The sequence below is a fragment of the Oncorhynchus kisutch genome, linkage group LG7 (assembly GCF_002021735.2).
Source record: "Oncorhynchus kisutch isolate 150728-3 linkage group LG7, Okis_V2, whole genome shotgun sequence".
Classification (NCBI taxonomy): Eukaryota; Metazoa; Chordata; class Actinopteri; order Salmoniformes; family Salmonidae; genus Oncorhynchus; species Oncorhynchus kisutch.
In genome coordinates this window covers 23541728-23564103 of record NC_034180.2, presented here as the reverse complement: position 1 = coordinate 23564103, position 22376 = coordinate 23541728, and the positions used below count along the sequence as shown (strand labels likewise).

The 22376-nt window shown below is 44.1% G+C and overlaps 1 protein-coding gene across 4 annotated transcripts in view; it reads left to right on the top strand.

The window, feature by feature from the left end:
• Positions 1-22376, top strand: part of LOC109894814 (neuronal PAS domain-containing protein 3) — a 382790-nt gene that overhangs the window by 102046 nt on the left and 258368 nt on the right. For all 4 annotated transcript variants that reach the window (XM_031828698.1, XM_031828700.1, XM_031828699.1 and 1 more), the window contains one exon: positions 5213-5457. In XM_031828698.1, the coding sequence (XP_031684558.1) occupies positions 5213-5457 (245 nt within the window). The remainder of the gene's footprint in view (positions 1-5212; positions 5458-22376) is intronic.

Genomic DNA, 22376 nt, shown 5'->3' with positions numbered 1-22376 from the left:
TCACCCCTGGTGAGACAAAATCGCGACTCGTCAGTGAAGAGCACCTTTTGCCAGTCCTATCTGGTCCAGCGACAGTGGGTTTGTGCATAGGCGACATTGTTGCCAGTGATGTCTGGTGAGGACCTGCCTTACAACAGGCCTACAAGCCCTCAGTCTAGCCTCTCTCAGCCTATTGCGGACAGTCTGAGCACTGATGGAGGGATTGTGCGTTCCTGGTGTAACTCGGGCAGTTGTTGTTGCCATCCTGTACCTGTTCCGCAGGTGTGATGTTCGGATGTACTGATCCTGTCCAGGTGTTGTTACACATGCTCAGCCACTGCCAGGACGATCAACTGTCAGTCCTGTGTCCCTGTAGCACTGTCTTAGGCGTCTAACAGTACGGACATTGCAATTTATTGCCCTGGCCACATCTGCATTGCTCATGCCTCCTTGCAGCATGCCTAAGGCACGTTCACACAGATGAGCAGGGAACCTGGGCATCTTTCTTTTGGTGTTTTTCAGAGTCAGTAGAAAGGCCTCTTTAGTGTCATAAGTTTTCATAACTGACCTTAATTGCCTACCGTCTGTAAGCTGTTAGTGTCTTAATGACCGTTCCACAGGTGCATGTTCATTAATTGTTTATGGTTCATTGAACAAGCATGGGAAGCAGTGTTTAAAGCCTTTACAATGAAGATCTATGAAGTTACTTGGATTTTTACGAATTATCTTTGAAAGACAGGGTCCTTAAAAGGGACGTTTCTTTTTTTATCTTGATTGCTGACATGCAAAACATTTTGGGACTATATCAACAGTGGACTAATGAAACCAATACCAAAAGTTAGTTTTTGGGTGGAGTTGTCCTTTAACAGAATGGTGGTGTTCCAACTCACTGAAAAGATAGATGTCACACCATCACTGAATCTTATGAACTTCGTATGAATGTATTTCTCCTTATAGTACTGTACGTCTTGATGAACACCTGTGATATTGTACATCTGCTTCGGATTTTTGTTTGACCGTCTAATTTAAATAGTGGATAAATGTTGTGAACATGTTAGTGTAGTGTACAATGCTACAGTACAAATGCATGCATGTCCTTGGGGTCTTCAAAAACCATCAGAGTGGAAGTCCTGATCTAAGATCAGGTCTCCCCTGCCCATGTAATCATATTAATTATGATCTAAAAGGATAAGCTGATCCTAGATCAGCACTCCTACTCTGATATGTTTAGTGAATATGGGCCCTGGTGTTGTCCAGTCTTGGTGGTATTTATAAATGGGGCCTAACCCCGAACAAGGTTGTTTTTCATAACCCCTCATTGTCTGCCGGGGGTTTGGACAGGTTTGATGACACAGTGTGACCAAGTTGATGAGAAGTTAAATTATGTTACTAAGGAGATAGCATTTTCTATAATGAGAAAGAGAACCTAGTGCACCCTCTCTTTTTACTGCTGCATGGAGAGCCAGAGTCACAAAAGCAATTGATTAGTTTTGGCATTTAGTCCCCCGATCAGTGGTGTCATCCATTTCTTCAGGAGGAGGGCCCTAATCTAAAGTGGCATTTTGCTCTGGCTGCCTTTTCAACACTGATGAAACCAATTACTTCAATCCTAAATGATCATTTGCACACAAGTTTCGGCCGCTTGATGTATTCTCCTTGCCTTCAAAAGTTGAATGGTGGGTGGTTCGCTGATTGGCTACATAGAGTGATATCTTAGACAGCAGGCTCACTAAGGTGTGTCACCTCCATTCAAGATGTCCATTCATTTAATTGGCCAATGACCCTGTGGCTGTTTTATTGTTGTTTGCTGCACAACCACGTCTGCAGATATCTTATGAGTTTTCTTGAGAAAGACATTAGTTACCGTAAGTTACCATCTTCTAGTTCATTAAAAGCGACACATGCTTTATTTGCAGTACGTGTAGTCTGGTTATTATTATAATCATGTTATTATTATACTTTAAGTTACCCCGTCAGTATATAAGTCAAAGCTAATTGACATAAAATGGATGCTGACTCCCTCTCTGGTTTGGAACCCTGTTACTGTGAGTAAAGAAATGTCCTGTTCTGTGTACATTTCATATCTCTAATCTCGACTTCTCACAAGTCTTTTCCATTTTTACAGTACTAACTGTACTCTGGAGTTCTCTTGTAGACGAGGGAAAGCAGGAAGTGTGAACACAATGCGGCTCTCTGTTCCTACACACAGATCCCTATCAGACACCCCTCACATTGGTTGATTTCCCCACTGGCATTTCACCCTGTGGGCCATAAGCATTCTATTTTCAAGTAAACACTTACCAACCAGTATGTTTTTTCTTCTCTCCATGATGTCATTGAGATTTGTGTGTGGGTGTGGGTTTGTGTGATTCAGAGTATACAGAGAGTCATTTGAAAATGTTGCAAAAGAATGTGGTGGGGTTGTGCCACCGTTGTGGATGGTGACTGTAGTGTAGGTGATGGAGATGGCTCTCTCTCTCTCTACACAATAATAACTAGGCTTTTCTGGGACTCAATGGGAATGACAGATTGTGAAGCTGTTCTGCTTGTGCTCCCTACCGCTGGTCTCTTTTTAAGCATGGGCACCTGACACCCTAGTGGGAGCAGCATGGTGACCTCTCTGGGATTGCAATGTGAGAACGGTGTTAAATGCAGTAGTTCAGTGTGTGGAGAATTGTGGTGTAAAATACAGACTGTGAGGTCATCTGCATGTTGCAGAATAATAAAAAAAAAGATCTATATAATAGTTCATCATTATTACGTGATTTATATTCTTGTAGTGTGTAGGGTGCTGGTCACCAAGTCAAGAAAGTGATTACCTGAGAAAGGACGGGTCATTGAAGATATTTACATTTATTGTTATATTTGTTTACGGTAATCAAAATAGAGTTGCCACGTCTGGAGTACAGTATTTGATGTGGAACATAGACGGGGTCGTGACCTCAGAACCAGAACCAAATCCAGCCAGAAGTTAGTGACCTCATCCCTGTCTTGTAAAAGGAACTTAAAAAGCTATTGGGTTGTTCCCGTTGAACTACGACATGATTTAATTTCATGTTTATAAAAATAAAAAAGTGTTACATTTACTCTGGTAGAACATGATAAATATGTCTGCTGTATGAAGGTCACACAACCCCGGCGCATCAAGAAATATTTGGCAGGCCGACATAATGCTTTCCAAGTTTGCGGAACAAATGAAATTCTGCTGCTCTGTTGCACTTTGCCTCCAAACAACCATTACAACTAGCTTTATATATTGTCTGAGCAGCAGACCATCAAATGGTGCTTTTCTTCTTGCAGGGGCGGTCGAGATGATCAAGAACAGCAATCTGCTACTTAGATGTAAAGGCAGAGGATGCATCTGTATCTGGCAATGAAATGATCCTATTACACTCCTGATGCACACAAAAGCTAACATAAATTGATCTTGACAACTATGAGCATGGTATTAGTAAGCCACAAGACATTATTTGGCTGAATGGAGGTTGTGGGAAGTGGTGCTTGGGGAATTCTCATTTGAATCCTGCAGACATTGTGAATGTCTAAAATTCATGAATTGATTTCTCAAACCTCTTTTGAATCTATGTACTCTATCTATATACAGTAGTAACCCACTGTCAGAGCGTGGGTGGGCCTTGGCTTGCTGTTTTTTAAATTATTCACGTTTGCTTAATGTTGTTGGTTTTTGTCTTGAATCACTGATAACTAAACGACAAAATAATGTGAAATGATTTTCTTCACCAACAGTCATTTTTCATCTTCAGGGCAGAAAGCCTCTCTTCCCTCATCTTTCAAGTCTGTTCTAACAGATTTAGCATTTGTGGTGTTCCATTTTTTTTTTTATCTAGGTGTCGGCCAGTGGGGAACCCAGAGATTCCTGTGTGATTTATTGGCAACTTAATTCAAAATGGCTTGGGATGATGAACGCCATAGAAAGTTGGGAGTTGTGTTATGGAAGTATAGAACTGCTTCGAGTTCTTCGATGTAAAATAAATAACACAATGACTGAAGGGGACGGAAGTGTTTGACTGGAACGATACAAGCCGATAGACTATAACCAATCATGCATCCTTCAATAGGTCATGTGATCTACTGCCGCTGTATAAAGGGCTTGAGAGCATATACCTGAATAGAGTACACTGTAAAGGGGTTAGCATGAATTTGACAGTAATTTACAGACAGCTTGATGGCAGGTAAAATCATGTAATTTAATATTACAGTACACTCCACTGTAATATAAGTACAGTATCAAAGCAATTACTGTGTAATGACACACAGTACAATATCGTAAAATGGACTGTATTATACTGTAAAAAAAAAAGAAAAGTGAATTATAACTATTTTAAACACATCTATTCTGACACATCTGAGAAATGTGCACCTGCAGTATATTTGTTACCAGTTCAGGCAGCTGACATGAATAAATCAATTGAAGTAGAAATATAGAGGAGAAATATCACACTGAGCTCTCAGACAGTGTAAAGTGAGGTCAGTGCAGTATTTGGCCTTTTTGAATATGATCTCATTTTGTGAAACTATTTCAGCTGTAGAGAGAAAGAGAGAGATCTATCTGGGCCTATTGCAGTGTCTTACGTTAAAAAAAGGCAGCAATCTGAAAGTCATTCAGCAGGCTGTCTCATGAGACCCAAGGCCAAAGCTAATCAGAACTTCGACCCACTTCTAAATTCCAATGACTGAATCAATTGTGCTGAGCGTTCCCAATGGAGTAGAGCAAGTCACTAACGGCCAAGACTGACTGACTTGGTGTGGTTGGTCCCATAGCCCTGTAACCTAGCCCAGCTCCCAAATGCCCCCCTTTTCCCTTTATTTATTTTTTAGGGTGCCATTTGGGACACAGACTTAGACTTAGTCCACAGTATGACAACAGGCAGGTGTCTGAGCTGACAGAGGGACTAGGGTCATGTTCAATAGGTCCCACCTTAGCAAAACATTTTGCAATGCAGAACAATATGTGTTCTAATTGGACAAGTACAGGTAGCCCCTCCCCTTTTTCAAAACGTTTTCTCCTTACTTAACCTGACCCTGGTCTTGCTTGCTTGCTATCTTGCTTATGGCTCCGAATGATGGTATGGCCTTTCTGTTCTTCCTGGTCGAAACCAAGGCCCTAACTTTCTGCTCGTCTCCCACCTAGTTTCAGAGTGTTGCAAAAAGTGTTGTCCCTACTGAACACAACCCTGGTCCTCACTCCTGTCTCTTCTCCTGTCCCCACTAGGTTGCAGGCTCTGAGGAAGGAGAAGTCCCGGGATGCGGCTCGCTCGCGGCGGGGGAAGGAGAACTTTGAGTTCTATGAGCTGGCCAAGATGCTGCCCCTGCCTGGCGCCATCACCAGCCAGTTGGACAAGGCTTCCATCATCCGCCTCACCATCAGCTACCTGAAGATGAGGGACTTCGCCAACCAGGGGGACCCGCCATGGAACCTGCGCATAGAAGGCCCACCACCCAACACCTCCGTCAAAGGTCAGCACCTTCTCCACCATGGTCCAACTACCCACAATTTAGTTCAGTTCAGTCTAGTTCAGTACCAACAGTTTCCATCAATGGTCCACTCAACTTACTAACTGTACAGTGATGATATTTCTCTTTGTCTGAGCATTAAAATACTGTGACATTAAAGGATACTTTGGGATTTTGGATACTTCCCCAGAGTCAGATGAACTTGTGGATTCCATTTTTATGTCTCTGTGTCCAGTATGAAGGAAGTTAGAGGTAGTTTTGCGAGCCAATGCTAACTAGCATTAGCACAATGACTGGAATTCTATGGGTATCTGCTAGCAGTTCATCTGACTCTGGGGAAGTAGATAAAGGGCCTCATTGCCAAAATCCAGAAGTATCCATTTAAGGAGAAACTGTAAATTCAAATATTATGTGAGGTAAAATGTCAACGTTAATGACAGGATTAAGGTAATTTTACTGTTTTCCTGTACTCAGTCTACACACAATATTAGACTGGTAGGGAAATGAGGCACTCTTGTTACTGTCGTCTGGTCATAAATAATCAAAAAGTAAACATTTAACTTTGATAAATGTAGCTTTGCGCCTAGTACATGCAGCAATACTGAATCCAAATGTAACTGAATTTGCCTTTGAAATTGGGTATTTGTACAGTGCACTTAAAGGAGATACAGCTCTGTATATTTTAAAAGGGTATGCTGGAGTAGGAATGACCGTAAACATTAAAGTAAATTGCAGAAATGTTCAGTCAATGCACAATGTTTGCTCTGCACACACACACACACACACACACACACACACACACACACACACACACACACACACACACACACACACACACACACACACACACACACACACACACACACACACACACACACACACACACACACACACACACACACACACACACACATACACACACACACACACACACACCAGATGGCATCATTGTTGTCTGCCTTTGAAAAGACACATGCATTTTAATGAGAAAATGTATACGGCAGAATTATTTGGGTTAGAGCATCCTGCTAGATTTCCTACTAACACAACTAAGACCTATAGCCCACACTTTGCATTTAATCAAAGATGATTACACGATGCTGCCAGGAGGATTGAACCACCAACGTTTACATTTTGGATATTTTAATGACTACACACACCAAGGTGTCTACCCTACCTCTGTCTACCTCTGTAGAACAATGCGCTCTCTCTCCGCTGCGTGCCCTGTCCTTCCATGCTATCGACAGACAGATAGTGCCCGTCTGAATCGAATCACTAACTCACCACATTTTATTTGCACTACATTCTGAAAAGAGCGGCGTATTGATCCCATTCTTTTTGTTGCTGTGCATCGCCGGTAGCTAATGGAGACGGCTGACCATCTCCCTCTGCCCATGAATCAGTGTTATTTCTGAATAGGCTACATTAGATGAACCTGACCCGGAGCTTCCACAGCTCCCAGCGTGCCAGACACACAGCTGGCTGGAGAGCTTGGTTTACAGATGTCACACACACACACACACACACACACACACACACACACACACACACACACACACACACACACACACACACACACACACACACACACACACACACACACACACACAAAGGAGCCAGGTTTGTCAATGCACTGTGTAAGATGGCAGGGAGGGAGGGGTTAGGAGGGAGGGGGCATATGCTAGGTTATTGTACCAGAAGAGGGAGCGGAGAGGAAAGGCCAGGATCATTTCTCTTCAGGGTTGTTTGTGCAACACAGATCAAGGTTAGCCCCACACAGCAGCAGAATAATATTGTTTCTGATACATGGCCGGCCCAGTTCATTTGGCAGGCCCAGTCTCTCAATCAATTTGCCTTGTGCCTTAACATACACACCCGTGTAGGTGTTACCATGAATATGTTATTATAGGAGATTTGCTGGGGGAGAAAACTGAGCCGGCTTCTGACAAGACATTTCGACTTAATAACTGATGATTGTAACCTTTAGGGAAATCTCAGTAGCACTGCCCCGGTTTTGTAAATTCACTCTGGTTTTGGAATGGATCTTTGCTTCGGGAAAATTCTCATTCTTTCTTTTTTTATTATTTTCTATTTTTGTTCAGAATAAAGCATGAGTAAGAGCTGGCGTTTGGACGGCGGTGATGTCTGTCTGAGTTGCCAAACGTCCTTAGAACAGCCTATAGTGTGAGGAAGCTCGGCTAAGTAATAAAAGCGGTAGCCGATATTACTGGCATCGGAGCTAAAAGAATTTGACCTCCACTTCTCTCCAAACATTGTTGATTTATTATCGTAACTTCTCGCCTCTCTCGCCGCTCTCCTTTCTCTCCTCTTTGCCTTCTAGTGACCTTTACTGTAATTGACCCATCAACTAATTTTTTCTGAGCGTTTTAACCGGAATTTGCTAGTCTCTGTCAGAGGCGGTTCACATCTGTTGAAGGACACTGCACAAACAAGCATGACCTTTCTCTTGTTTGGCGGCTGGCGCACGCCTCCTGACCCCCTCCAACCCCTCCACCACCTGGCCATTTTATTATTCATGCATGCAGAGCAGAGAGGCGCAGAGCAGAGAGGAGCAGAGCAGAGAGGCGCAGAGCAGAGAGGAGCAGAGAGGAGCAGAGCAGAGAGAAGCAGAGAGAAACAGAGCGGAGAGGAGCAGAGAGGAGCAGAGCAGAGAGGCGCAGAGCAGGGGAACAGAGCAGAGAGGAGCAGAGCAGAGAGTAGCAGAGCAGAGTGGCGCAGAGCAGGGGAACCGAGCAGAGAGGAGCAGAGCAGAGAGGAACAGAGCAGAGAGGAGCAGAGCAGAGAGGCGCAGAGCAGGGGAACAGAGCAGAGAGGAGCAGAGCAGAGAGGAACAGAGCAGAGAGGAACAGAGAGGAGCAGAGCAGAGAGGAGCAGAGAGGAGCAGAGAGGAACAGAGCAGAGAGGAGCAGAGAGGAAAGGAGCAGAGAGGAGCAGAGAGGAGCAGAGAGGAACAGAGCAGAGAGGAGCAGAGAGGAACAAAGCAGAGAGGAACAGAGCAGAGAGGAACAGAGCAGAGAGGAGCAGAGAGGAGCAGAGAGGAACAGAGCAGAGAGGAGCAGAGCAGAGAGGAGAGGAGCAGAGAGGAGCAGAGAGGAACAGAGCAGAGAGGAGCAGAGCAGAGAGGAGCAGAGAGGAACAGAGCAGAGAGGAGCAGAGCAGAGAGGAACAGAGCAGAGAGGAACAGAGCAGAGAGGAGCAGAGCAGAGAGGAGCAGAGCAGAGAGGGACAGAGCAGAGAGGAACAGAGCAGAGAGGAGCAGAGCAGAGACGAGCAAATCAGAGAGGAGCAAATCAGAGAGGAGCAGAGCAGAGAGGAGCAGAGAGGAGCAAATCAGAGAGGAGCAAATCAGAGAGGAGCAGAGAAGAGCAAATCAGAGAGGAGCAGAGAGGAGAGGAGAGGAGAGGAGAAAATCAAAGAGGAGCAGAGAGGAGCAAATCAGAGAGGATAAAATCAGAGAGGAGCAGAGCGGAGAGCATTCACCAAAGTACCACAATTTACGAAAATGCAAGAAATCAGACCGTCTTGCACAAATCATAGTTGTACTATACAGTACATACAGTACATTAAATGTCTACCTCTTTACTCTGTGGTTTTCTGAATTTTTGTAGGACATACATTACCAGTAAAGAGTTGGGACACACCTACTCAATCAAGGGTTTTTCTTTAATTTGACTATTTTCTACATTATAGAATAATAGTGAAGACATCAAAATATGAATTAATTCTTAAATTCAAATTCTTAAACAGATTCTTCAAAGTAGCCACTCTTTGCCTTGATGACAGCTTTGCACATGCTTGGCATTCTCTCAACCAGCTTCATGAGGTAGTCACCTGGAATGCATTTCAATTATTAGGTGTGCCTTGTTTAAAGTTAATTTGTGGAATTTCTTTCCTTAATGTGTTTGAGCCAATCAGTTGTGTTGTGACAAGGTAGGGGTGGTATACAGAAGATAGCCCTATTTGGTAAAAGACCAAGTCCATATTATGCCAAGAACAGCTCAAATAAGCAAAGAAAAACAACAGTCCATCTTTACTTTAAGACATGAAGGTCAGTCAATCCGGAAAATGTCAAGAACTTTTAAAGTTTCTTCAAGTGCAGTCGCAAAAACCATCAAGCGCTATGATGGAACTGGCATTCATGAGGACCACCACAGGAAAGGAAGAGTTACTTCTGCTGCAGAGGATAGGTTTATTAGAGTTAACTGCACCTCAGATTGCAGCCCAAATAAATGCTTTACAGAGTTCAAATAACAGACACATCTCAATATCAACTGTTCAGAGGAAGAGGAGACTGCGTGGATCAGGCCTTCATGGTCAAATTGCTGCAAGGAAATCTGTCGTTTGGTTTGATGAGTCCAAATTTGAGATTTTTGGTTCCAACTGCCGTGTCTTTGTGAGAGTATATGTCACGCCCTGACCATAGAGAGCTGTTCATTCTCTGTTGGTTGGGGCGTGATAGTGGCTAGGGTGGGACATCTAGGGGATTAATGGTTTATGTTGGCCTGGTATGGTTCCCAATAAGAGACAGCTATTTATCGTTGTCTCTGATTGGGGATCATATTTAGGCAGCCATTTCCTCATTGTTCTTTGTGGGATCTTGTCTACAGATAGTTGCCTGTGTGCACACCAGTAGCGTCACGTTTTGTTGGGTGAGTTTCTATTAATTCAAATATGTGGAACTCTAGGCACACTGCGCCTTGGTCCAATCATCATAGCGATCATGACAGAAGATCCCACCAATAACGGACCAAGCAGCGTGCCCAGGAGATAATGGCATCCTGGTCTGTGGAGGAGATTAGGGAGAGAACATCCTGGACTTGGGATGACGTAAGAGCAGGAGAGAAGAGCCTGCCATGGAGGCAGGTGGAAGCAGCGAAGGAGGGACAGCGACGAAGTTGGCGAGGTAGGCCACAGAAACCCCAAGAAAAGCCGAGGAGTGAACCAGACCAAGTCTGGGAGAAGAAGGAGAGTTTGGAGGAGAGAGAAATGTAGAGAGAGTTGTTGAGTTGGTGGAGGATGCACAGATTTGGAATAAAGGAACGTGTTGTCAGTTTGGTGCCACCTGAGTCAGCTCCCCGTACTCGTCCTGAGAAGTGTGTTAAAGTTCCGGAACAATTGATGCCGGCTATACACACCAGGTCTTCAGTGCACCTTCACAACCCAGTGCGTCCTGTGCCAACTCCTCGCACTCTCCCTCAAGTGCGCTTTCCCAGTCAGGTCCGTCCTGTTCCTGCTCCTCGCACTCGCCCTGAGGTGCGTGTCACCAGTCTGGTGCCATCTGTACCGGTCCCACGCATCAGGCCTCCAGTGCGCCTCCACAGTCCAGAGCTTCCGGCGACAGTTCCCAGTCCAGAGTTTCCGGCGACAGTTCCCAGTCCAGAGCCTCCAGCGACGGTCGGCGGTCCAGAGCCTCCATTGACGGACGGCGGTCCAGAGCCTCCAGCGACGGTCGGCAGTCCAGAGCCTCCAGCGACGGTCTGCAGTCCAGAGGGTTCAGCAGGGGTTCTCAGTCCAGAGTCTCCTGCAACGATCTACGGTCCGGTGCCTCCGGCGACGACACACGGTCCTGTTCCTCCTGCGACGATCCCCGCACCAGAGCCGCCATGGAGGAAGACATCTTATCTGCGAGCAGAGTGGGTACTTCGCCCTGCACCGGAGCCGCCCCCCGACGGTATGCCCACCCGGACCCTCCCCTATTGAGTCAGGTTTTGCGGTCAGAGTCCGCATCTTTGGGGGGAGGGGGGGGTTTATGTTGGCCTGGTATGGTTCCCAATCAGACACAGCTGTTTATCGTTGTCTCTGATTGGGGATCATATTTAGGCAGCCATTTCCTCATTGTGATTTGTGGGATCTTGTCTACAGATAGTTGCCTGTGTGCACACCAGCAGCGTCATGTTTCGTTTGTGCTTGTTTGTTTTGTTTGGTGAGTTTCTATTAATTAAAATATGTGGAACTCTACGCACGATGCGCCTTGGTCTACCCACCATACCTCCAGGCTGTGTAAGAGCTATTTGACCAAGAAGGAGAGTGATGGAGTGCTGCATCAGATGACCTGGCCTCCACAATCACCCGACCTCAACCCAATTGCGATTTGGGATGAGTTGGACCGCAGAGTGAAGGAAAAGCTGCCAACAAGTGCTCAGCATATGTGGGAACTCCTTCAAGACTGTTGGAAAAGCATTCCTCATGAAGCTGGTTGTGAGAATAACTTCCCTGAAGGAAGTGGGACTGACGGTGTCAACTGAATAGGCCACTGTGTTATTTGGTATCCAATGATAGCCTTTTGTTAAATTAGGGGTCTGAACTCTAGTCTGATACCGAACTTGAAGTCCTCCAGTCTGGAAAGGCTGTTTCGATATTGACGGTGTGCTGCGTTGATAATGAAGGGGACTGTGCTTTTACTGGTTGGTTCTCCTCGGGCGGCAGGTAGCCTAGCGGTTAGAGTTTTAGGACAGTAACCGTTCAAATCCCTGAGCTGGCAAGGTGGACAAATCTGCTGTTCTGCCTTTGAGCAAGGCAGTTAACAACCCCAGGAAAAAAACATTAGAGAGAACCAATCAATGCGTTTGCTCAGTTTCTGAGCGAAAATTGCATTAACAAACAGCTTCCAGTCCGAACCAGTGACTCAAAGCTCTTCATCGCTGGGTCACATCAGCCAGGCTATCAAGGATCGTCATCAAAGAGGAACCAACCAGAGAGGCTGTCTATTCTCTTCGTCTATGTGTGGGCTTGCGCTATTTGATTTCCATCAAGCTGTTCGTGCTGCGTGTCAGTCCCCTGGATGTCCCCTGCACATTAAGAGTCTTAGCTTGTTTCCCAAATGGCACCCTATTCCCTATGTAGGGCCCCGGTCAAAAATAGTGCACTACATTGGGAATAAGGTGCCATTTGGGACAGTTGTGTTAATTACAGAGAGAAGAGAAACAGTGGGGTTTCTGTAGTTATGGTCCATCCAGCCCTTTCAGATTTGATGGTTTCAGTACTTAGCCTGCTGCTAGCACTAATAGCCCTCCATTATGGCTGGAATGACCAAACATAACTTATTTTACACGGTGGCAATATGTTTCCCACTTTGATGTTTTGCAAAGGAAAATGCTCCATATCAGGAAATGCAAGCCAAACAAAATGGATATGAAGTTTATACTGTTTATGGTTATAATTAAACATTCAGTTCATACATATTCAAATCATTCACTTGAGAAATGTGCATTCTTTTTTAGAACAAATTAAAAAGTGGACCACTGTGCACTTCTCACAAGTGTTGTACTTGTCACTTGGTGATTTTCTTTCTTAACTCAGCTGCAAAGCAACTATTAAAAGAATGGAATCAGTGCCAAAAACCCATGTACTTGCTCCAAAGGACACTGTTTTGTCAGTGACTTTTCACATTGACCTTGAGGTGTCTGAGGTCTATGCACGCTGCCTTCTCTACTTCACAGTCTATCCCCCTCCCTCCCTCACTACCCAGCAGTATAGATATTATATCAATCCTTTTCCCACCAAATAATAACCTCCTTCCTATTGCCACTACTTGGGGGATATTACCAATCTGCCACCCACCTGATCAAGGGGGTAATGTAATATGAACTACTATAACTCTACATGTCAAATGGTGTTAAACATGTTACCTGGTTGAAGCCTTTGACTGCCTGGCAGAGCCATCTAGCTGTAATCCCTAAGTGGCCCAGTCCCTCCGTATGAAGGGCTTTTGGGTGAGCAGGTTGGCGCTGAAGAGGGCACTGATTAAAGTACACTTTCCCTGTTGCCCATTGTGCCATGCGCATTGTTGTTGGTAATGAGGGAATTAATGGGATACGTCCCAAATGGCACCCTATACTTATATAGAGCACTACTTGTGACCAGAGCCTTACAGGTGTCCCTATGGTCCCTGGTCAAATGTAGTGCACAATTAAGGGAACAGGGTGCCATTTGGGGATGCAACCGATGGTGTTTGCATCACAATAGACACTCAGGACACAGAAAAGAAATGTGGCATTAATGCACCTTTTGGAAAAATGGCAGCTTGTATAGACACACACAGGTTAGTTAGTGTATTATAGTTGAGGAACTGCATGGACTAAACAGCTTCTTATATTTCTCTCTCAATTAATATATGGATAGTAATTTGCCCAGCTGTGAGTGTGAGATGTTCGATTCCCCAGTCGTGGTGTAAGAAAAATTGAATGACAGTGAGCAAAACAGCAGTAATTATAAAAGTAATTACTAAATGCTGATGATGCCCATAGGCTTTGCATAACTACATTTAGAAGAGGAAATTGCTTTTGGCTGCATTGGAAGGCTGGTGGGCATGTTTTTGTTATTTTCTTTATTTATTTTAATATGCACAACCAAGGAAAGTAATTGCCATGGAAACAATTACTTGTACACCTTTCTGTGGGCACAAGCAGCTCTGGGAAGCATTGTTGTTGAACAATGTGTTTTAATGAAGGAGAATAGTGTAGTCACTTTGTTTATATTTCTTAACAGATAACAATTAAATGGAACACTGGGAGGGCAAAACAGTGTGGTTGAATACGAGTCATTTTCTTAGTAAATAAGACATTACTTTTTTTACAAGATGTTTTCTCTGGGACATGAAATCACATAGATGTTTGTGTGTTTGGTCTTTCTTAATGAAGAGGCTCTGTGTGTTACTGTGTAACTACGGTCCTTAATGGCCTATTTCACTCATCAATGGAGACAACAAAGCAAAGGTTGCCACTTGCCAGTAGCTTAGTAGCTGTATGAAACTGCACTTCAGAATGCCCCCCCCCCCTGTGTGTGTCTATGTGTGCTTATGATATGCGTGTTTGTATGTTGATAGAATTTTTGTTCTGAACTGATATTATCAAAGCATTACTTCCTACACAACATTATTACTGTAAACTTTGTTTTTCAAAAGAAATTGGAGAGCCTTGTCGGACGGTTGTAAAAAGGTCAAGGGTTAAAAGCATTTATTTTATTGCAGTACATGGCCAACTGTAGCTGCGTTAGTTGCTCATGTAACCAGGCACTATACCTTGTGTCGGTGGGCTCAGTAATTAGTGCTTCTGCAAATGGTCCAGTAATGGAGAAATAAATCAGAGGGACAGTTGGAATGAATATGGAAAGGCTTGTTTCTAGCGTTGTGACTGGCCGTTTAGTCAGCTGGACCTAATACCCACACAAAGTGGTACAAATCACCACCGTGGGTTTACATTACAGAGCCCAGAGTAGAGCAGCGCACTGCCTTCACATGGCCCTCTCACATTGCCCAGCCATGAAGGTCTCAGCTCTCTGCTGTAGCCAAGGTCCTTGTCCCAAGGACAACAACGGTCGTGGAAAATAGATTAAAGACTTGTCGATAAATCAGGAAATACAGAGGTGTAGCCTGAACTGAGAAATGATGCAGAAAATAATGAAATTGTGTAGGATGCAGTAAGAGTAGTTGCAGTAGGCTACAACAAGGGAATATACTGTATGACCAGGGTGGAGGAGTCATTTGGCAATGTACCGTACTGGTCTGTATTGGCCTTATCGGTCCTTACCTGCTCCACAGCAACAGCCTCAGTCAGTAGAACAGGCTAGACAGATGACAGGCTGCTCTCTGGATGAAGTGCATTCTGTTTGAAGTGCAATGTCTGAAAGCACAGCACGAAGGCTCAAATCAAGTGAAGGACATGTACCATTACAACTAATGTCCTTAATAATCTTGTTAGTCTAGTCCCTCTCAGTACCAGACAAATGGAACATTATTGGCTTATGGAGCCTGCAGTAAATAATTTAGTTTCCAATATTCAGCCTGCTTCGACAGTAAATTAAAATGACATGAAAGAGCTTGTTGAACAAAGAAAGTATCCAATCAAATGTAATTGTCTTGACTAAGGCAGCAGTAATACGTTTCATAATTAAACCAAGTTGTCTTGGTAGCTTTACAACCTTTCGCATGAATCAAAATGTCCAAAATAATTCTGTGATATGGTTTCTTTTAAAACATTACAGTGCCAATATCCTTTGACCGGGCAGATCTTCCTCTGTGTGTACAGGCTAGTGTAACACGGGGTCCAGTCAGTCCGTCTCTTCACTGTTAATTGATCTGAACTAAATCATGTGGGCTTTGCTCTGCTCTCACCACCTTTACTGTATCCCTCTGACAAAGGTAAACTCCAGCATTGGCTAATGCAGCGCTACATTAACGGATGGGTGAGAGAGAGAGAGGGGGGGGGGGTAGAAGAAGAAAGAGAGAGCAAGAGAGGGGGGCAACAGAGAGGGTGGAGAAAGAGAAAGAGAGAGCAAGAGAGGGGGGCAGCAGAGAGGGGGGAGAAAGAGAAAGAGAGGGGGGCAACAGAGAGGGGGGAGAAAGAGAAAGAGAGAGATAGGGGTAGAGGAGGTAGATAGAAGGAGAGAGAGGTGATGGGAGCGTGAAAGACACAGATACAGGGAGAAAGCAAGAGAGAATGAATGAGAGAGAGAGAGAGAGAGAGACTTTAGGTACTATGTCAGGTGAAGGTCAGAGAGGGCTCTGGCCTCTGAAGTGTTTGTGACGGTTCCTCCCACTCATACAGGACACAAATGACTCCCCTAATCATCCAATTTAATCGCACCATTTTCTGCCCCTCAATAGCCAGGCCTGGACTTAATCACTCTGTTTGCTTGCTGTCGCAAAGACCCTCATATCGAAACCAATGAATTTCTACAATTTAAAACGCATACAGTGGGGGGAGTTCGAGGGGATGCGTGCGGCGATAGAAAAGACATTGGCAGGGGTCTGAAAAACCAGCCAATTCATGCGTGAAGCATTTAGCTATTGCCATCTCAACCCATGACTAACAGTTTTCAGTCACCCGTTTCATTTATTAATGTCTATAATAAGCCCCTCTCTGATAACAGCCCTCTCTAAAAGCATTTTCTCTCTCTCTCTGTCTGCCTTGCTAAAATGTTGTGGTGTTGATATAATTTGGCCCGGCGCAGATTAAGCTCGAGGACGAAGGTGAATTGACTGCACCTGCCCTTTAATGAGGAGTGATAACAAGGCCGGTGGCGGGGGCATGCACAGTGGGGGTGTATCCCAAGTGGCACTCTATTCCCTACATTCCCTAGGAGGCCTTACCAAAAGTAGTGCACTACATTGGGAATCGGGTGCCATTTGGGATGAAGGCTGGGATAGCATTGGACTCACCAGCATAGCCTCCACATAGCAACATCATTGTCATTGTTACCCAGAGATGTGTTGATGTGTTGGAGTCAGACAGGGAGAGAAGAGGCGTGAGCATCGCCCAGCCCTTCTGAAAGGCCACAGAGTGGGGGGACAGGAGATTCAGCTCCAGGGTGCATAGACAGACGGATGGACCGACGTGCAGGCAGGCAGAACGACAGACAGCTCCTCAGTACAGTGTCCATGGGGTCACCACCATTGGGACCGCAGCCCAGTCAATCAACAGATAGCCCCAAGGCGTCCAGCACAGCTTGGCCCCCAGCCTCACAAACACATATACACACACACACGCACACGCACACGCGCACACACACACACACACACACACACACACACACACACACACACACACACACACACACATACACACACACACACACACACACACACACACACACACACACACACACACACACACTGCCATCTCCCTCCTGACCACCACCAGCCTGTGCTAATGAGAATGTATATGTATTCATGAATAAAACATGAAGTCATTGTTTTTATTGTTAAGGAAGCCGCTTCGCCACTAGTAGCCAGAATGTTGATGCTGTCCACTGCTTTGAAGTCTCTGCCTGAATTTGTAAGCAACGTTTTGATGACTTATTGTAGCCATTTTGAACAATTACACACTCTCCCACTCTCCAAATCATCTAAGTAGGATAGTAGTTTAGTTTAAAGAACATCACTTCATTTAAGTTCCACCAGTCTCCAAGGACCAAAATATTAATTTGCGGTTTCCTGTCAATCATTTTCTTGAATATACACTTTTTGTAATTGAATTAGTGTGAGGAGGGAGGGGGTTTGGGAAATGGAGTTATAAGGATTATAGGCTTGACAGGGATAGTGTTTCAAATTGACTTTTGAGTCCTTGTAAGGAAGTAGATTTTGAAAGGAGTCCAACTTGCATTAACCTTGGAGGAGAGAAATAATAATAAACCCACTGCGCTTTTTTCAAGACATCAACAATGTACGTTCAGGGTTGGAAATCTATGTGTTCATGTATTTTGTCAGGTAAAAACAAAGCTAAATGGACGAGGCGTCGTTGGGCGGGTCCAAATGGCACCCTATTCCCTATATAGTGCACTATAGAGAACAGTGTGCCATTTAGGATGCGACTGTACATGCACTGTAGTTCTGTATCGCCGTGTACTCTCAGAGCAACACGCCAAGCCAATTACTAGCGAAGAAGAAAGATGTGAGCGTCATGAGAAGTCGTCTAAACCCTTCTTTAGAGGCGTTGATCCCCATTGTTTAGCTGGGGTCAGGAGGAGCATGTTCTCCTGATTAATAACATCTTTCTTTTCTTCTCCAACGACTTGTTTGGGATGTCATCTATGAAGGAGATGCATCTCAGCAGTCAGACAGAGCACTGAGAGAGCAGCAGTCTAATTGTCACAACTAGAGTGTCACCCCCCCTCCTTTTCCTCCATTTTTACATCCTCTCATTTGTCTTAACACAGCAGCGATCAGTGTTCCTTCCTGCCTCTCCTCTCTGCGCCGTGGCAACGAGACACCAGAAACACACGCACTGACGCCGTAAAGGAGCTGATGCCATTAAATGATATCAACATCAAGGCGGCAGTTTGATTTAGATTTTTCTTTGGGGGGGGGGGGGGGCTACGGCATTTTCAAATTATGCAGATCCCTTAATTAAACTCAGCCAACGAGCTGTTTGACATTTTTTTTTGTCTGTAGCTTAGCCTGTTGGTCTGCTGGAATTTGCATGTCTTTGGATGTTACACAGCTTTCTCTAGGCTCTCAGTGTAATATAACTCTCCCAGCAAACTGGAGAAATTCCCCAAACATTAGCTAAGATTCCCGTTAAGTTCTAGTTAGGATTTCATCTAACATTAGTTTGATAAAATGTTTAAAAATATATATATATACAGTATATATGTATATATTATAAAACAAAATAAAAAAAATTAGCAATAAAATATTCTTGGAATGTTCTAACATTCACTATAATGATGTGCACAACATCTGTAATAACCACCACAGAACGTTCCCCAAACGCTCTCATTGGGTTTCCAGCTAATGTCATGTTTTTAGAACATGCTGCCACAGTAAAATGTGAGAGCAATGTTCTGGGAATGTTCTTGCAACAGCAGGTGAATGTTTTATACAAACGTCGTATAATCATCGGCACAACTGGACAGTTTTTGTGTTATTAGAACATCTGCTCTGGGAACTTTTGAAGAACCACTTTTTCTTGCTGGGCTCTCACTCTAGTTTTGGTGCAGACCTCATAGATGAAAATCCCCTTTAGTCTGCATCGTAACGTCGTGGCAAAAGTGAAACTACCCTATCTACAAAGACAACAACATATGTATGTACTGTATTCCACTCATCACTCTGCACACTGCCTTATCCCATCTGGACAAGAGGAATATCTATGTAAGAATGCTGTTTATTGACTACAGCTCAGCATTCAACACCATAGTACCCTCCAAGCTCATCATTACGCTCGGGGCCCTGGGTCTGAACCCGACCCTGTGCAACTGGGTCCTGGACTTCCTGACGAGCTGCCCCTAGGTGGTCAAGGTAGGAAACAACACCTCCACTTCGCTGATCCTCAACACAGGTGCCCCACAAGGGTGCGTGTTCAGCCACCTCCTGTACTCCCTGTTTATCCATGACTGCGTAGCCAAGCACGCCTCCAACACAATCATAAAGTTTGCAGACGACACAACAGTAGTAGGCTTGATTACCAGTGATGATGAGACAGCCTACAGGGAGGACATGAGGGCTATGGGAGTGTGGTGCCTGGAAAACAACCTCTCACTCAATGTCAACAAAACAAAGGAGATGATCGTGGACTTCAGGAAACAGCAGAGGATGCACCCCCCTATCCACATCGAATATTGTAGACCTCCACAAGTCTGGTTCATCCTTGGGAGCAATTTCCAAATGCCTGAAAGTACCACGTTCATCTGTACAAACAATAGTACGCAAGTACCATGGGACCACGCAGCCGTCATACCGCCCAGGAAGAAGACGTGTTCTGTCTCCTAGAGATGAACGTACTTTGGTGCGAAAAGTGCAAATCAATCCCAGAACAACAGCAAAGGACCCTGTGAAGATGCTGGAGGAAACAGGTACAAAAGTATCTATATCCACAGTTAAACAAGTCCTATATCAATGTAACCTCAGCAAGGAAGAGGCCACTGCTCCAAAACCACCATAAAAAAAGCCAAGACTGCGGTTTGCAACTGCACATGGGGACAAAGATCGTACTTTTTGGAGAAATGTCCTCTGGTCTGATTAAATAAAAATAGAACTGTTTGGTTATAATGACCATCATTATGTTTGGAGGAAAAAGGGAGAGGCCGAAGAACACCATCCCAACCGTGAAGCACGGGGGTGGCAGCATCATGTTGTGGCGATGCTTTACTGCAGGAAGGAAAATTACGTGGATATATTGAAGCAACATCTCAAGACATCACTCAGGAAGTTAAAGATTGGTCACAAATGGGTCTTCCAAATGGACAATGACCCCAAGCATACTTCCAAAGGACAACAAAATCAAGGTATTGGAGTGGCCATCACAAAGCCCTGACCTCAATCCCATAAAAAGTTTAAAAGCGTGTGCGAGCAAGGAGGCCTACAAACCTGACTCAGTTACACCAGCTCTGTCAGGAGGAATGGGCCAATGGGGAATGGGGAAGCTTATGGAAGGCTATCCAAAACGTTTGACCCAAGTTAAACAATTTAAAGGCAATGCTACCAAATACTAATTGAGTGTATGTAAACTCTCTACTATTATTCTGACATTTCACATTCTTAAAATAAAGTGGTGATCCTAACTGACCTAAGACAGGGAAATTTTACTAGCATTAAATGTGAGGAATTGTGAAAAACTGAGTTTAAATGTATTTGGCAAAGGTGTATGTACATTTCCGACTTCAACTGTATATAGTTTTAATTCATTCCTACTTAGATTTGTGTGTATTGGGTATATGTTGTGTAATTTGTTAGATATGACTTGTTAGATATTACTGCACTGTCAGAGCTAGAAGCACAAGTATTTCACTACACCCACAATAACATCTGCTAATCACGTGTATGTGACCAATAACATCTGCTAATCACGTGTATGTGACCAATAACATCTGCTAATCACGTGTATGTGACCAATAACATCTGCTAATCACGTGTATGTGACCAATAACATCTGCTAATCACGTGTATGTGACCAATAACATCTGCTAATCACGTGTATGTGACCAATAACATCTGCTAATCACGTGTATGTGACCAATAACATCTGCTAATCACGTGTATGTGACCAATAACATCTGCTAATCACGTGTATGTGACCAATAACATCTGCTAATCACGTGTATGTGACCAATAACATCTGCTAATCACGTGTATGTGACCAATAACATTTAATTTTTTTCAAATTGAAAAACGTTCATGGGATGTCGACGTGATGAAATGTTTTCAGCGAAGAAGTTATGCACTATTGCTGCAGTATTGCAGTTCATTTCCCTTACAGTATAACTTTAGTTTTAGGTCAAAGTATAGGGCCACAACACAGTGGAAACAAACTCTGGTACTATTTCATTACTGTGGCGGGTAGAGTATAGCAGCAGCAGTGTTATCTATTCAACCTGAGCCAAGGTATCACCTCTCCCCATCAGGATAAAGCCCTGTAGGCCTATCAGCCATTCCCATCAGTACAGAGTACAGTCTGTCTTCGCTGCTCTATGAGGATCATACATCATACTGTACTGTACCTCGTTGGGACGACTCCAGTTATCTTCTGCTGTTCTTATCAGATATCTCCCCCATCTCACCTCAGGACCAATGGCTAATAACAAAAAGCTACAGCTCCCTCCTTCTCTCAATCAGATGTACTGTAGCCAAAATCATTTAATGTCTTGTTTTATTCATTTTCTTATATTATGTAAAATTGATTTTAACCCTAGTCAAAGGGAACAGACTAGAAATATCCTGTCTCCGGCTGTGTGAATGTGTGCAATAATTATATGTCCATGGCGTCGTTCAATGTCTCTGTTGACATAATATGGCAGTGGGAGGCGGGCTAGATTAAAATTTAAAACCCAAACAGGCATTGCGAAATGACACAACTCCATACAAGATTCATGATGATTCTCTTGTCTTCCCTTGGACAAGAACAGCTTGAGGAACCCAATCCCAATAGAAAACGAAAGAAAGTACTTAATTGACAATTTCTTGAAAATGGCTGAAGGGAAAAACAAAAGAGAGGCCTTGGGTTTCTTAGGGCGTAATAAGCCGTTTCTCATCACTCTCTCTGTGATTGAGCCTATACAAAATCGATTTATTTCTCGGGGTAACTCAGAATAATTGAAAAACAGACAACGTTTGGTTCCAATTTACCAGCAATAAAGTTGTAATAGGGTTTTCTCTGCAATTTTACCCTTAATGCACTCATTCTGAAGAGCAGTATTTTGCCAGTCGAACAAATAGCATCACTGGAGCTTACAACCAGTAATAGTCCCACATTGATGCACACATTAAACTTGTTAAATCAATTCTGTGGACACTTTCTAAAGTGGACAGTCTGTTTGCTCTCTCTAGCTCGCTCCTCTCGCCCAGCCTACTCATACCCTCTACGATGTATCAATCACTTTCATTCCCCTCCTAATGATTCAGGCCTTTTAGTTTGTAATTATTTATGTTCTACGGGCGTAGATATCTGAGTGGGATGTGTATTTAT